Source organism: Amphiura filiformis, chromosome 16 (assembly GCF_039555335.1).
Source record: "Amphiura filiformis chromosome 16, Afil_fr2py, whole genome shotgun sequence".
In the NCBI taxonomy this organism is placed as follows: Eukaryota; Metazoa; Echinodermata; class Ophiuroidea; order Amphilepidida; family Amphiuridae; genus Amphiura; species Amphiura filiformis.
In genome coordinates, this window is record NC_092643.1 from 8517988 (window position 1) to 8530496 (window position 12509).

The following is a 12509-nucleotide window of genomic DNA, read 5'->3' on the forward strand; positions in this document are numbered from 1 at the left end:
TGTATGTAGCTGGGAGGAAAAGCCGACGATCAATTGAAAATTTTGATCTTTCATATTGAAGATATGGATTTTTTCCCAAAAAGACCTATTTTTTTGGTGTTTTGGGAAAAAAATGATATCTTCAAAGCGAAAGGTCAAAATTTTCAATTGATCGTCGACTTTTTATCCCACCTATATACACTTTAAGTATAAATCATCAGATTTATAAAGTTTACTTCGAGTACTGTTAAATATCAAAAATATCAATTTTTAATCATTTGCCATAAAATGTGTATATTACATTGCGAATTTCAAAAAATCAAAATTATTTGATATCAGAAGGACATTCTTCGTATTCAGAACGCAATTCGATATGTCTGATGTGCTCTAATGTCCCACAATAAATACTGTCCAAACGTTCATACCCCAGCCCTTAAGCATAGGAGCAATAGTCCAACATGTTTCCTTACTTTCCTTTGACCTCATCAGATATTGTAATTATCAAACATGTTGCTGAACAAGTAAATTTTTTGAATTTCAGCTTCAATTTCTCAAGTGAAATTTTATACAACTTGTAAACTGACTGACGGAATTAATAATGTCCTCAATATTCAAGAACATGGTATAATTACTTACTTGTTACAAATCCAAAAGTATCTTTTGTTATCCATTTCTGCTCCAAATATATCAGGTATCATGTCTGCATTATAACTGAAAAGATGAATTAGAAAACATCAAATTAGTTCCGAGTTGAAATCATCTATTCCTTCCTCATATAACAGTGTAACTTGCCAGGTATTAAATCATTTCTCATCTCATAGATAGATGGTCCACTCAATAGACCATTTTGTAAAATCCCAAAAGCCTCTCAAATATAACCCTAAATATGTCATTATTTGACTAGCTGTCATATCCCAATCAATTAATCCCTGATGCAACCCTAAATATGCCATACCAATGTGCACATCTACTGTGTATGATCGCTGTAACTCACAGACATATTGTTTGTTCGACAACTCTCAAGCCAAAGCACAAGTTGTAGAGTCGCCAGAGGACATTGGCAGAATTGATCCTACTGTCACCTGTGTAGTCAGTTCAACATTTGCAGATTTGCTGGAAAACAATGGCATAACTATTGGGAAAGATAAAGATAGCATATTAAACTTATCTGTTGAAAACACCAACTACTTCAGACTTATAATTGCTTTGCAAGAGGTGATGCTAAAATCAGTACCTTGTGTAGAGGATGCAGTCAAGCGGTGGCATGATGTAGCCAGGCGTCTATTAGGTTCATGTAAAAGCCCAGAAGATTGTTGCAAATGTAGAGGAAAGAAGCACCAAGAGGCAAAATTATGTGATACTTGTAAACAAGGATCATGTGAAACTTGTATCATGTGGGAAATTGGTGTAGAAAATGCTGGTTCCAGTTCCACAGAAATAAAATGGAACAATCTACAAACATCTGAATTACAGAGCGATTCTCTTCAAATTGCCAAAGGATTTATCTTCAACACACCAAGAGAGAGATTGGATGAAATCACCTCCTTTGACAAGTGTGATGCAGGCAGTATATTGCTTATTATGATGAACTTTGCTCCATTTTTGGTATCCAAAGAAAGTAGTAAACAAATCCAGCAGCAAATAAGTAACAATAGAATTCAGGGCATCAAAGTTAAGGACGAGCATTGGAAGCCATTGGAAAAGTTAGTAAAGGTGATTATTGATTTTTTAGCATTTACAAAACCTTACTGTATTTGATTTACTAGTAAAGCAGATGCAGGGTTAGTTTATTGTGCATCCGCAGTATGCCAACACTTGCACATCTTCAACAGGAAGTTCACCAGTGTGCAAGGGTGCAATTTTGTTGAACTTTACCTGAATCAAAATTGATTTTCACAAACTCATCTTGAGAGAGTCAAGTTAACTTTGTACCCAGTGTGGAATATATGCATGATAATAAGAGAATCAAACCACAAACTAAGTTTAGCCGCATCATTGCGAGATGAGTGCATGTTTTAGTGATGGTGTATCCTATAGCAACATCATGATTTAAAGTTTTTAATTGTGAAAAGTGAATTATTTACTTCAGTTGCAGACAAAGCTTATGTTGTATCAATTGTTGAACAAGAGATTATATTGCTTTCCATGTACAGATTCCTAGTATGCCTGTGAACCAGGGAATGATACAAGAAGTTCAACGTGCAGTAACAAGTCCACTTCTACTTATACGCAATTTACATATGGATGGATTGTTTGGTAGAAATAACACATTTTCAGGAGAAGTGAATATTCATAACCATTATGGTGAGTGAACCTCTGTCCTTATTTGTTTTGTGCTGAATAGCAGGCTTAAATTGTCAACTGATAAATGTATTGATCATGACAACAAAATATGGATAGCCAAGGCATGGCAGGGGAGAAATCTCCACCTGCAGAGGTACCACAGGCTACACATGACCTGGAAAACAAGGAGACCTGTGACAGCTTGGAATTGCATCCGTCGCAAGACGAGAGGTTTGACTTGGAGGAGAACAGCCAACCAAGTCCCTCTATGTGTACCAAGGCCAAAGAAGATAAGGTTACCAATTCATATCTACCACATCCACAGTACAAGCCAAGGTGAAAGTTGGACCCCGTACTGTCCCTTTGACTTTGTCCTTCAATTTGATAGCCAAGATCGATGAAGACCAGGAGATAAGTTTCGAGATAGCAGGGTACAAGTTAACACAGCCATGCACCAAGGATTTCGATAGAAAGCCCACCATGGGAAGGATGGCGTTGCCCAGATATAACAGCACCGCCAAATTAATTGCTCCGCAACAAGTACCACCTAGCAGAAGAAGTCTGATGAAGAAGATAAAGAAGATGGAGTCTTAATTTGAACTTTAATTCTTAGTTTATGCCATTATAAATGTTCATCTTCATTCTTCACAGGCTTTATATTGTTGTTGCTACCTCAAAATGTCTAAAAATATTGTAAGTTAAATTGTGTTGGAATACCAATTTACCATGTATTTGTGGTGCAGAGACATGGAGTAATTGCCCTGTAGTGAGGCTTGGTCATCCTCTACCTCTCTGAGACCCTCCTCTGTGATGAAAATTTTTTATTAAATATTTCTGGGCTTTGGCCATTCTAGGCAAAACAAAATTTTAATGAAATTGTCTAGAGTTATTTTTACCCATTTCACCTAAAAAATAAAGTGACTGGGTAACACAGAGGTGCAGGTAATTTATTTTGTATTCCAAATATTTCAACACGAACTAAGACTTACAATCTTTTGATACTCATATTTAACATGTTTTTATACCATTGCCATTATTTTGTATTGCTTTGCTTTGTATACAATGTTTGCATTCATGTACTTGATGTGCCTGTATTATTATACATGGGGAATCAAGACAGCAGACGACAAAGCTAATTCACTCAAACACTGAGTTTAAGATCCATTTTATACAAAAATTGCATGTTTTATAATTGTAACTCACCACTTCAGAAATTCTTCATGTTCATGTGAAAAGATCTGTTTGGTAAGGAGTTTGAACACTCGTATAGTTGTCCATATTTTATAGGTTGTAACTTGACTTTCAGAAAACCAACTTCCATTCGTGTGTAATTACACATCGTTATTCGAACATGTTCAAGTACATGTGTTCGTGTGGATTCGCTGTTCGATTGGGCGTAATACGCATGCAGCGTTGTTGATTTATGAATGAAAAGGTCATGACCCGCTAGAGACAGCGCCAGCGTAGGCTATTAGACTTGTAAACAACTTTTCTTTGAGCCCTAGTAAAGCTTTTTGCACTCACTTTCTCAGTTTCTGTTTTGTGTTCTGAAAGTCTTGTACCGAACAAGCGACCAGTTTCACCAATATATGTTTTGGGACAGTTTTGGCACGGTATTTAGTAAATAGCCTCTGCTGTCTGCAATGGGTCGCGTTTGTCCTTAGGGTGTACAAGTAGGTTTCGTAGTGTGCATATTGGTGACATATATTGGTGAAACTGGTCGCTTGTTCGGTACAAGATTTTCAGAACACAAAACAGAAACTGAGAAAGTGAGTGCAAAAAGCTTTACTAGGGCTCAAAGAAAACTCTCAACATCAGAAATTCATAAATCAGCAATAGCAGAACATGTAGCAGCAAAAAATCACGTAATTGGGTGGGAGGAGGCACAGATCATTGACCAAGAAGCAGACAAAACAACACGCTGGCTGAAGGAGGCAATCTGGATAAGAAGTAGGGGCATAACACCATGAACAAAGACGAGGGGCTTACAAACTAGACAAGATCTACGATCAACTCATCAACAAACGGCAACCAGGAAGTTTGGAAACGTCATCAAGACCAAACAGTGTTGCCGTTTCATCAAACATCTAGAAACACCACAACAGAGTGATCAAGATTCCTGATAGGAATTGAAATATTTCTGAGTAAGTACCAGAATAATTGGATCTGAAAAAGAACCTTTTCTACTAAATTGTTTTGGTTTATATTTACTCTCTGTATAAATGAAATGTCAATCGTAGTAAAAATTCCCGACCATTTTGTTTTCGCTTGTGTTTTGTAATGGCGAACGGGAAACCATCCATACAGTCTCTTCAACCAAACCTTCAAATGCCGGTTGACTGTATGCAAAGACCGTCCGTGAATTTCGATCTTTTAAATTCAATATTTTCTATTTAATATTACTCCAAAAAGTCGAGTTAGCCTATAAATATGCTCAACACAAATAAAGGTTTATAAAACCTGTTTATTTGAGATTGCAAACCAAAGTAATAAGCTTACAAGCTTCTGATAATACTTGGGTATTCTTGCGATAAAAGTTGTTTACTTTTAGCGATAACGTGATACTGTGTAAGAGTTGGTTGGATGTAATACACTCTGAGCGCGTATTTCTAGAGTTTATGTTTGACAGCTGTCGATCAGCTGATCGCTGTTTACAAACAATGGCAATGTTTTTATAATCAAAATACACAGTAATGTTCTCGCCAAGAGTAATTGATTTTTATATGTATAGTCTGGAAATATATTGTGTCAATTTCATGTCATATGGCTCAAAATAAGCTAAGGTGTCATAAAAGTGTAACACACAATTATTTTTCCAGCTCTTTTCTTTTGGTCTCCAACCAGGTTTAAATTATAGTATGCACATATGTCGTTCATAATACACGAAAAGAAAGATAAGTTATAGACCATTTACTTCACAAATTTAATTTTCTAGCCCTTGCGTACGTTATATTTGACAGACACAATTTTGATGATTTTCTGCAATCAAATAAAAATTTATAAAGTATTACATAAGGTATTTTGTGGTTATTTAGGTGTAGGACCTACAGCAACTGATTGTGGGAAAAAATGTGTCCAAATATTACAATAAGGAGGATAAATTGTTATAAATAAAATATGTGTGTCTGTCAAGCCATAACATACGCAATATGACTGTCCAATGTAACATACAGAATAATAATTTGGCAAAAAACAGTAGTTCAAGATGGGAAATTGAATAAAGATCACATGCAGTTTATAAATCACATGTTTTAAAACACTTTTATAAACTCTAAACTATCATCATAATGTGAACATCAAGTGATTTTTAATTTTGTAAACGTGTGTATGTTACTTTTGACAGACACATACAAATCTTATGTATGTTACTTGCGTACAAATGTTTGACAGACAACACTTAACAATGGATTGTGTCATCAAAAAAGCTTCTCCTCACAAAGTGATAGTGCCACAAAGCTAGGTGGAGCTAAATGCTACATGTATGTCATGTAGCATAATTAGCTGTATCACCCTAGTTTAGCTGGAATTACAGCACCGCCTTGAGTATGTTACTATTTGACAGACATTTCAAGAAAAATTTTAAAATTGTTATATGTTCAAAAAAGATGGCAGCCACTTACAAATTGATTATAATATGGAGAAATGAAGTTATTTACAATAGATTTACCCTTTAGTTTATGCTTCAAGTCTTTGTTTATAAAAAACTGAGGGACTTCAAAATCAATCAAAAGTTTGACAGACAATAGTAACATACATAAAGGCAAACTTTTAAATCCTTTTTTGATCTGTTAACTTATAATTCATAATGCCTCTTTCTGTTTTTTTTGATTGGTTTACTGCACCATTTTGGGAAACAGGTCACATGAATTTCTATAAGGATCCATAAAAAAAATTAAAAGCTGTTGAAAAAAGGCGTCTCTTGGCATGTTACAAATAAAAGTGTAAAAATAGGCATTTTTACAGCTATTTTTTATTATTTTTTATTATTTAGAGTGAAAGGATTTTACTTAAATTGTGTATGCTATGTCTTTACTGTGTTAATATTGACCAACGAAGATACACCAAACACAAGATATGTTTAGCTTGACAAGAGTATTTTAATGGTGGCCGCTAGTCTCGTTACTATGCGTAATGAACGTTGGGGGTGCTATACAAACAGTGTGCACGTACATAATACTACATCTCCCCCTTAAGTATGAAACTGTGCATTTAAATGTTTTTGTAAAAGTTCTCAATGAGAAGTTATTAAATGCAGATTTTATACTCCATTGAACTGAGTATGATTGTTTCTTTCACTTGAGTGTCCTTTTCCTTTCCATGTTCATAACTTGTCCATTTCTGATTTTAGTGTCTTTTGCACAATGTCCTTTTTTAAAAGCACTTCTTGTTTTTGCTTAACTATTTAACACAACTGAAACTTTTGCAACTTTTTGCAACTCCATTTTTGTAAACTTTGTAAACAACAAAGTAGAAATAGATAAAGTCCAATGCTTTTTGGCTTTTAACAGTTCAAACTTTTTAACTACTCAACATTAAAATGCTTTGGGCACTAAATTAGGTCAAATTTGTTTTGCCCAATTGAAAGGTCCATAGTTTCTTTTTCTGAAACTTAACTTGAACAAACTTGATTGTCTTTAGTTTCTTTTTCTGAAACTTTGAACTTCAACAAACTTCAAAACTTCAAAACTTCAACAAACTTCAAAAGGTAAACTTGATTGTCTTTAGTTTCTTTTTCTGAAACTTTTAACTTCAACAAACTTCAAAAGGTAAACTTGATTGTCTTTAGCGCACAAAGTCACTGTATTTTGGATTTGGCTTTACTACTCTGCCACTCGAGTCTTCATCTGAGTGACTGGTTCTGGCGTAGCTTGCGGCGAACTGTTGTTGCTGGTTGAAGACGCTGGAACTGTTGCAGCTGTCTGAAGCTTGCTGGTTGGGGGAGCTGGGACTTGTGGCTGTTGAACTTGCTGATACCGATGATTGGTGCTTGTCTTTGGTTGTACTTGTTCTTGCTGTGTACTGACAGCTGTGTCTTTAGGTTGTGTGGTGGACACCAGTGCTGATCTGTTACGGCGCACTGTGCCTTGCATAGTTTTTACTAAGTAAGATCTTGGCTCAGACCTTCGCTCTATTATCTGTCCATAACGTTTTTGATCTCGCAGCCAAACATTGTCACCCGGCTGAAGAGTTGGCAACTCTCTAGCGTTGTGTCTGTTGTTAAAGTTACGTTGCTGATTGTCTCTGTACATTTCTTCCTTCTCGCGAACCTTCTGAAGATCTTGTTGAGATCTTGGTTGCAGTGTTGACGGGAGCACTGGAAGCTGCGTCACGAAGTCTGCGCCCATTAACAACTCGCTAGGGACAGGCCATTCTGTAGTGGGGTTGATCTGTAGCTGAGCAGCGCTAAGTAAGAGTCACTGTTCTTTTCAAGAGTCCTTTAATGGTGCGAACTGCTCTCTCAGCCTCACCGTTGGCTTGTGGGTATAGTGGACTACTGGTTGTGTGCGCGAATCCGTAAGTTGTTGCAAACTTGCGGAATATGGCTGCGCTAAACTGTGGGCCATTGTCCCAAACCAAAAGATCTGGGATACCGTGTTGCATAAAAAGCTCTTTGGCGCTATTATGGTGCTTTCTGAAGTTTCGTCATTGAGCTTTTTAATTTCAATCCATCGCGAATAATAATCAACGACGATAACATATGTTTGACCTTGGTGATGGAAAAGATCAGTACCAAGACGCTGCCAAGGTCTGTCAGGGAGTGAGGAGGGCATGAGTGGTTCTTTGGTTTCCGGTCTATTTATAGCACAAGTGACACATTTGTTTACCATTTCTTCGATGGTTTTTGACATTCCTGGCCACCAGACAGAGATACGTGCACGAGCTCTGCATTTACTAACACCCAAATGACCTTGATGGATAGACTCCAGAATCTCTAACCTCATGGACTGTGGAATCACAAGTCGATCATCATACAACAAAAGATCCTCAACTATTGCAAAGTGACCTCGATTCTCCCAGTAAGGACGTAATAGTGGCAAATGCGGCATGTATGCAGGCCATCCCGTAGTGCAGTATTCTGTAATTTTCATGCAAATTTCATCAGCCTTCTGGGCCCTAATTACCTGCTGTAGACGCTGTTCAGTTGCTGGCAGTGTACTAAGGATGGATTCTGCATAGGCCTCAACTTCGCCAATGAACATCAAGTCGGCTTCTGACGGAAGACCGGTAGGTGCCCGTGACAGAGAATCTGCAATAACTTGAAGTTTACCAGGAACGTGTTGGATCCTAGGGCTGAACCTCATCATTCTCAGCCTGAATCTTTGGATGCGAGCTGGCAATTTGGCTAGTTCTTTGGAACTTAACAGTGGAACGAGTGGTTTGTGATCTGTTTCTGTTTCTTTACCACACCACTGGCACTGACCTGCTCTCCCTGACCGTTTATTGAACTTGGGTTTTTGACTAGGGTTTTGACCAGGGTTAGGGCGATATGAAGTAGATTTTTGCGCATTACCATAGCGTTTTGCGTGCGGGTTTGTGTGTGATTTCTTGACATAGTTTACTTCGGAAGCGCTTGCAGCGGCACCGCGTACCAGGGATTTGTTTTGGTTTCTTTCTTCCGCCTGCCTGCATATTTTAACAGCTTGGGCCAAAGTTAGGTTTGTTCCTTTCCCTTGCAAATGGTCAGACAACTTGTCGCTCAATACCCCTACTACTATGCGATCACGAATCAACTGTTCCTTTAGATCACCGTACTCACAGGTATCTGCGAGCTTATACAAGTCTTGAATAAATGAGTCTATGGGTTCTCCTGGCGTTTGTTTTCTTGTGTTAAACCTTGCACGTTCCACCAGCACGTTCCTTCTGTCTTGGAAGTACTCATTAAATGCTTTTGTAATCTCATCATATGTTGCCTTTTCTTCATCGATGTGTTTTAATGTCACCAAAATGTCATCACCTGTGTCGCCCATGGCGTACAAAAAGGTGCTTACTTGATCGACATCTGGTTTGTTTACAAGTCCCGATGCGTATCGGTATCGTTGAAATCGTCTGCTCCATTTTGACCACTTTTCAGCTTTGTCTGGTCCCGATGCATTTATATCAAATCGTTCGGGCATTGGCAAATTAGCGTTGAACCCAACCGATTGCACCCCTTCTCCTGGTGGAGGGGCCTGTTCGGCTTCATTTGGCATTGTTTGTGGGTCACACCGCTGCCACCATGTGTTAATATTGACCAACGAAGATACACCAAACACAAGATATGTTTAGCTTGACAAGAGTATTTTAATGGTGGCCGCTAGTCTCGTTACTATGCGTAATGAACGTTGGGGGTGCTATACAAACAGTGTGCACGTACATAATACTACATTTACTACCTAAACTTGCCACTAAACTAGCAAATATTCCATTTCTATAATTATTATTTTTAAAAAAAGATGTCAAAATATATGGCTATAATATGACACCTTAGCATATTTTGAGCCATATGGATTTAAGCTCGCATAAATTCAGAGCCTCATATGATAATTAATAAGTATTCATGAAGGAATATTTGGGCAATTCCAAGCAACATCATTCCGCAACGCGACTTTTGGACATGATTTCTTTTTAATGCAGCAGCCAATTAGGAAGGTGAATAGTATAATGCTATCTATTTTGGGTAAGTGAAAGATTAAAGTGGGAGAAACTTTTCCAAACGACCCTAATTTGCATATGCAAACTTCGCGTTGCGGAATGATGCTTGGAATTGCCCATTTATAGCATGCCAAATGATATTTGCAAATGTATTTACATGTACATACATGTGTGATATTTATTATATACTGTGCCAAATTGTTATATACTGTGCCAAAGAATGAGAGTTTTAAAACAAAGAAATAATATTTATTTATGATGAGAATTTAAACTAAAGAATTTGTCTCTGAGTCTCTTGTCTTGTCTTATTCCATTAGTTTTAACCTAGTATCAGCGATTAAACAGTATTCAGGAATGATAAAGGATTAAGCAAATTATTTGTGGTTGTTCGTCAACTTAAGGTTGAACCACATTACTTATGGAAGTGCGTGTTATCCTCCTGATTTATATTGTTTGATTATACTAGAGGAGTTGAAATCCCCTCAAGATTAAAAAGAGTTACAACTCATGAATCTAGTTGCTATCTTAGTATTTGAGTATCATGGGGTATCTGTTAGGTTCAGGCCAGTACGAAGATACAGATATAATTTCATGGATTAAATGTTATCCCCATTTGATTCAAGCATTCTTTCAGTTCGTTCGTTATTCATGTACAATAACGATATTTAGGAAGTACTGAGGTCTCACTTTACTTTGGCCCAGGGAGACAGAGTCAGGAATGGCCGCCACGACTCATTCAGTACTATGGTCTATCATAATCTCAAGTACGTACGAGGTACTGAGATATTTGGTAGAAGGTTACATATTATACATTCTTGGATCCACATACAATATTACGATACTACTCAACAAATACTGGAGGTTACTCATCAGTGATATTAATGATACATAGACTCATTATTCACATCTTACAAATAAATTACATGACTCTCGAGGAAGTACATAATTACTGTTCCACTTACGATACCTGTCACTATCGACTCTTGCCACTATATCTGTAGTCTCAAGAGAATGTTTTATACGCTACTAGTTTTATCGCTACCAGTTTTATTAAGCTACCAGAGGAAAAACTAGACAGTGTTATTTTGTCTCATTTTGCAGAATTCGGTCCCGTTACATTATTATTCTCATACCTCCAGTTTCCGAGGTCTATTTACTTTGTACTTCTAAGTGGACAGACTGTAGAGCAAAAATTTCCTGAAATTTGTAAATTTTCTTTATAATTTCCTGAAATCAGGAAATTTCATGCAAAGTGGCATCTCTGGATATGCACACCCACATTGACAATACACACAAATACTTACTCCATCACCAATGGTTGATCAATCATATTGCTGGATACTTTTGTTGATAGATCTTCGCCTAAACACAGAAACAATGGAAACAGAGATGAAATATTATGCCACATTAACATTTCTGTTATTAACAGAATAAGATGTCAGATTACAAAGTTCTCAGATACAGAGTGTACTTGCAGTGACTTTGAATTCAATATGCAGGTACACAACATGTAGCATCATCTTGACTGAATTTTGCAACAATTTAAGGTTTAAATTTGTCCAACACAGTATAAGCTGATGTCACACCTTTCCTATAAATGGGTAACAAAATTGGTCTCGAATATTAATGAATTAAGAAACATACGGGATATAATGAACCATTGACCTGACGCCATGATGGCAGAATTTATTAGTCGTTTTATTCCATATTTTTACCGTATGTCAAAATCCCACTTCTTGTTTTTAAAAATTTTAATGACTTATATTTTCAATCTTCAATGTGCAGTCCATATGCACAAACGAATACTTTTCTTTTCAATAATTGAGCTTTTTGTACAACTCATAACATGTCACTAAAGCAGGTCATATGTGTTGACCTTCTTTTATTGTATTTGTTCATCTGTGTATGGAGAGAAGAAACGCCATTGAAACTCCATCGTTATTAGGGCGTAGTTCATTGAACTCCCCAGATTGCTATTCCAAGTACTTTGATAATACAGATAATATGTATTAATGGGTCAAGGCGATTGCATTGAAAAACTAATAAATTATTCATAACAGTTACATAATCAGTCGATAGTGTGGACACTCTTCACTTGCAAACCACCAAAATTTGTGATCTTTTTGCGTTGAAAAAAAAACCACATGAATAGAGTGCCCTCTCAAGGATGTGTACTCTGTGCTATAGGTTACTTACTGAGTGCAGGTCCCCAGTAAACATAAGCTGATGTAGGTGCTGATTTGTCTAATGCTTTACCATCTGGTCTGGTGGTAATCAAGACATCCATGAGTGAATCACCATTGAAATCACCAGGTACTACACTAGTGATGGCCTCCTTGGGTCTGCAAGGCAACAACATAAAAGATTTCCATTAGTTATATTACTATGATTGGGTGAATGAAAGACAAATTCATGGATGCATGTGAATACATTGTTTGAGCATAAATTTACAATTGAAAACAAAATTTACCATTTTCATTTTAATTCTGAATAGCATACAAATATAGATTTGGTTAACTCCTGGTCTATACTGGTCATCTAACAGCATTTCTGATTGGTTGACAACTTGAAATGTTCATTTCAATTGCTAATTACAACTAGGCTTTGAACTATTT

At 36.8% G+C, this 12509-nt stretch overlaps 1 protein-coding gene across 1 annotated transcript in view; it reads right to left on the bottom strand.

Annotated features, from left to right (window-relative positions):
- The window catches only part of LOC140135492 (T-cell immunomodulatory protein-like), a 35276-nt gene that overhangs the window by 13488 nt on the left and 9279 nt on the right, over positions 1–12509 (bottom strand). Inside the window, exons 3-5 of the mRNA XM_072157008.1 lie at positions 12091–12236; positions 11199–11256; positions 616–690 (exon numbers count right to left, since the gene is read on the bottom strand). Coding sequence (XP_072013109.1) covers positions 616–690; positions 11199–11256; positions 12091–12236 — 279 coding nt within the window. The remainder of the gene's footprint in view (positions 1–615; positions 691–11198; positions 11257–12090; positions 12237–12509) is intronic.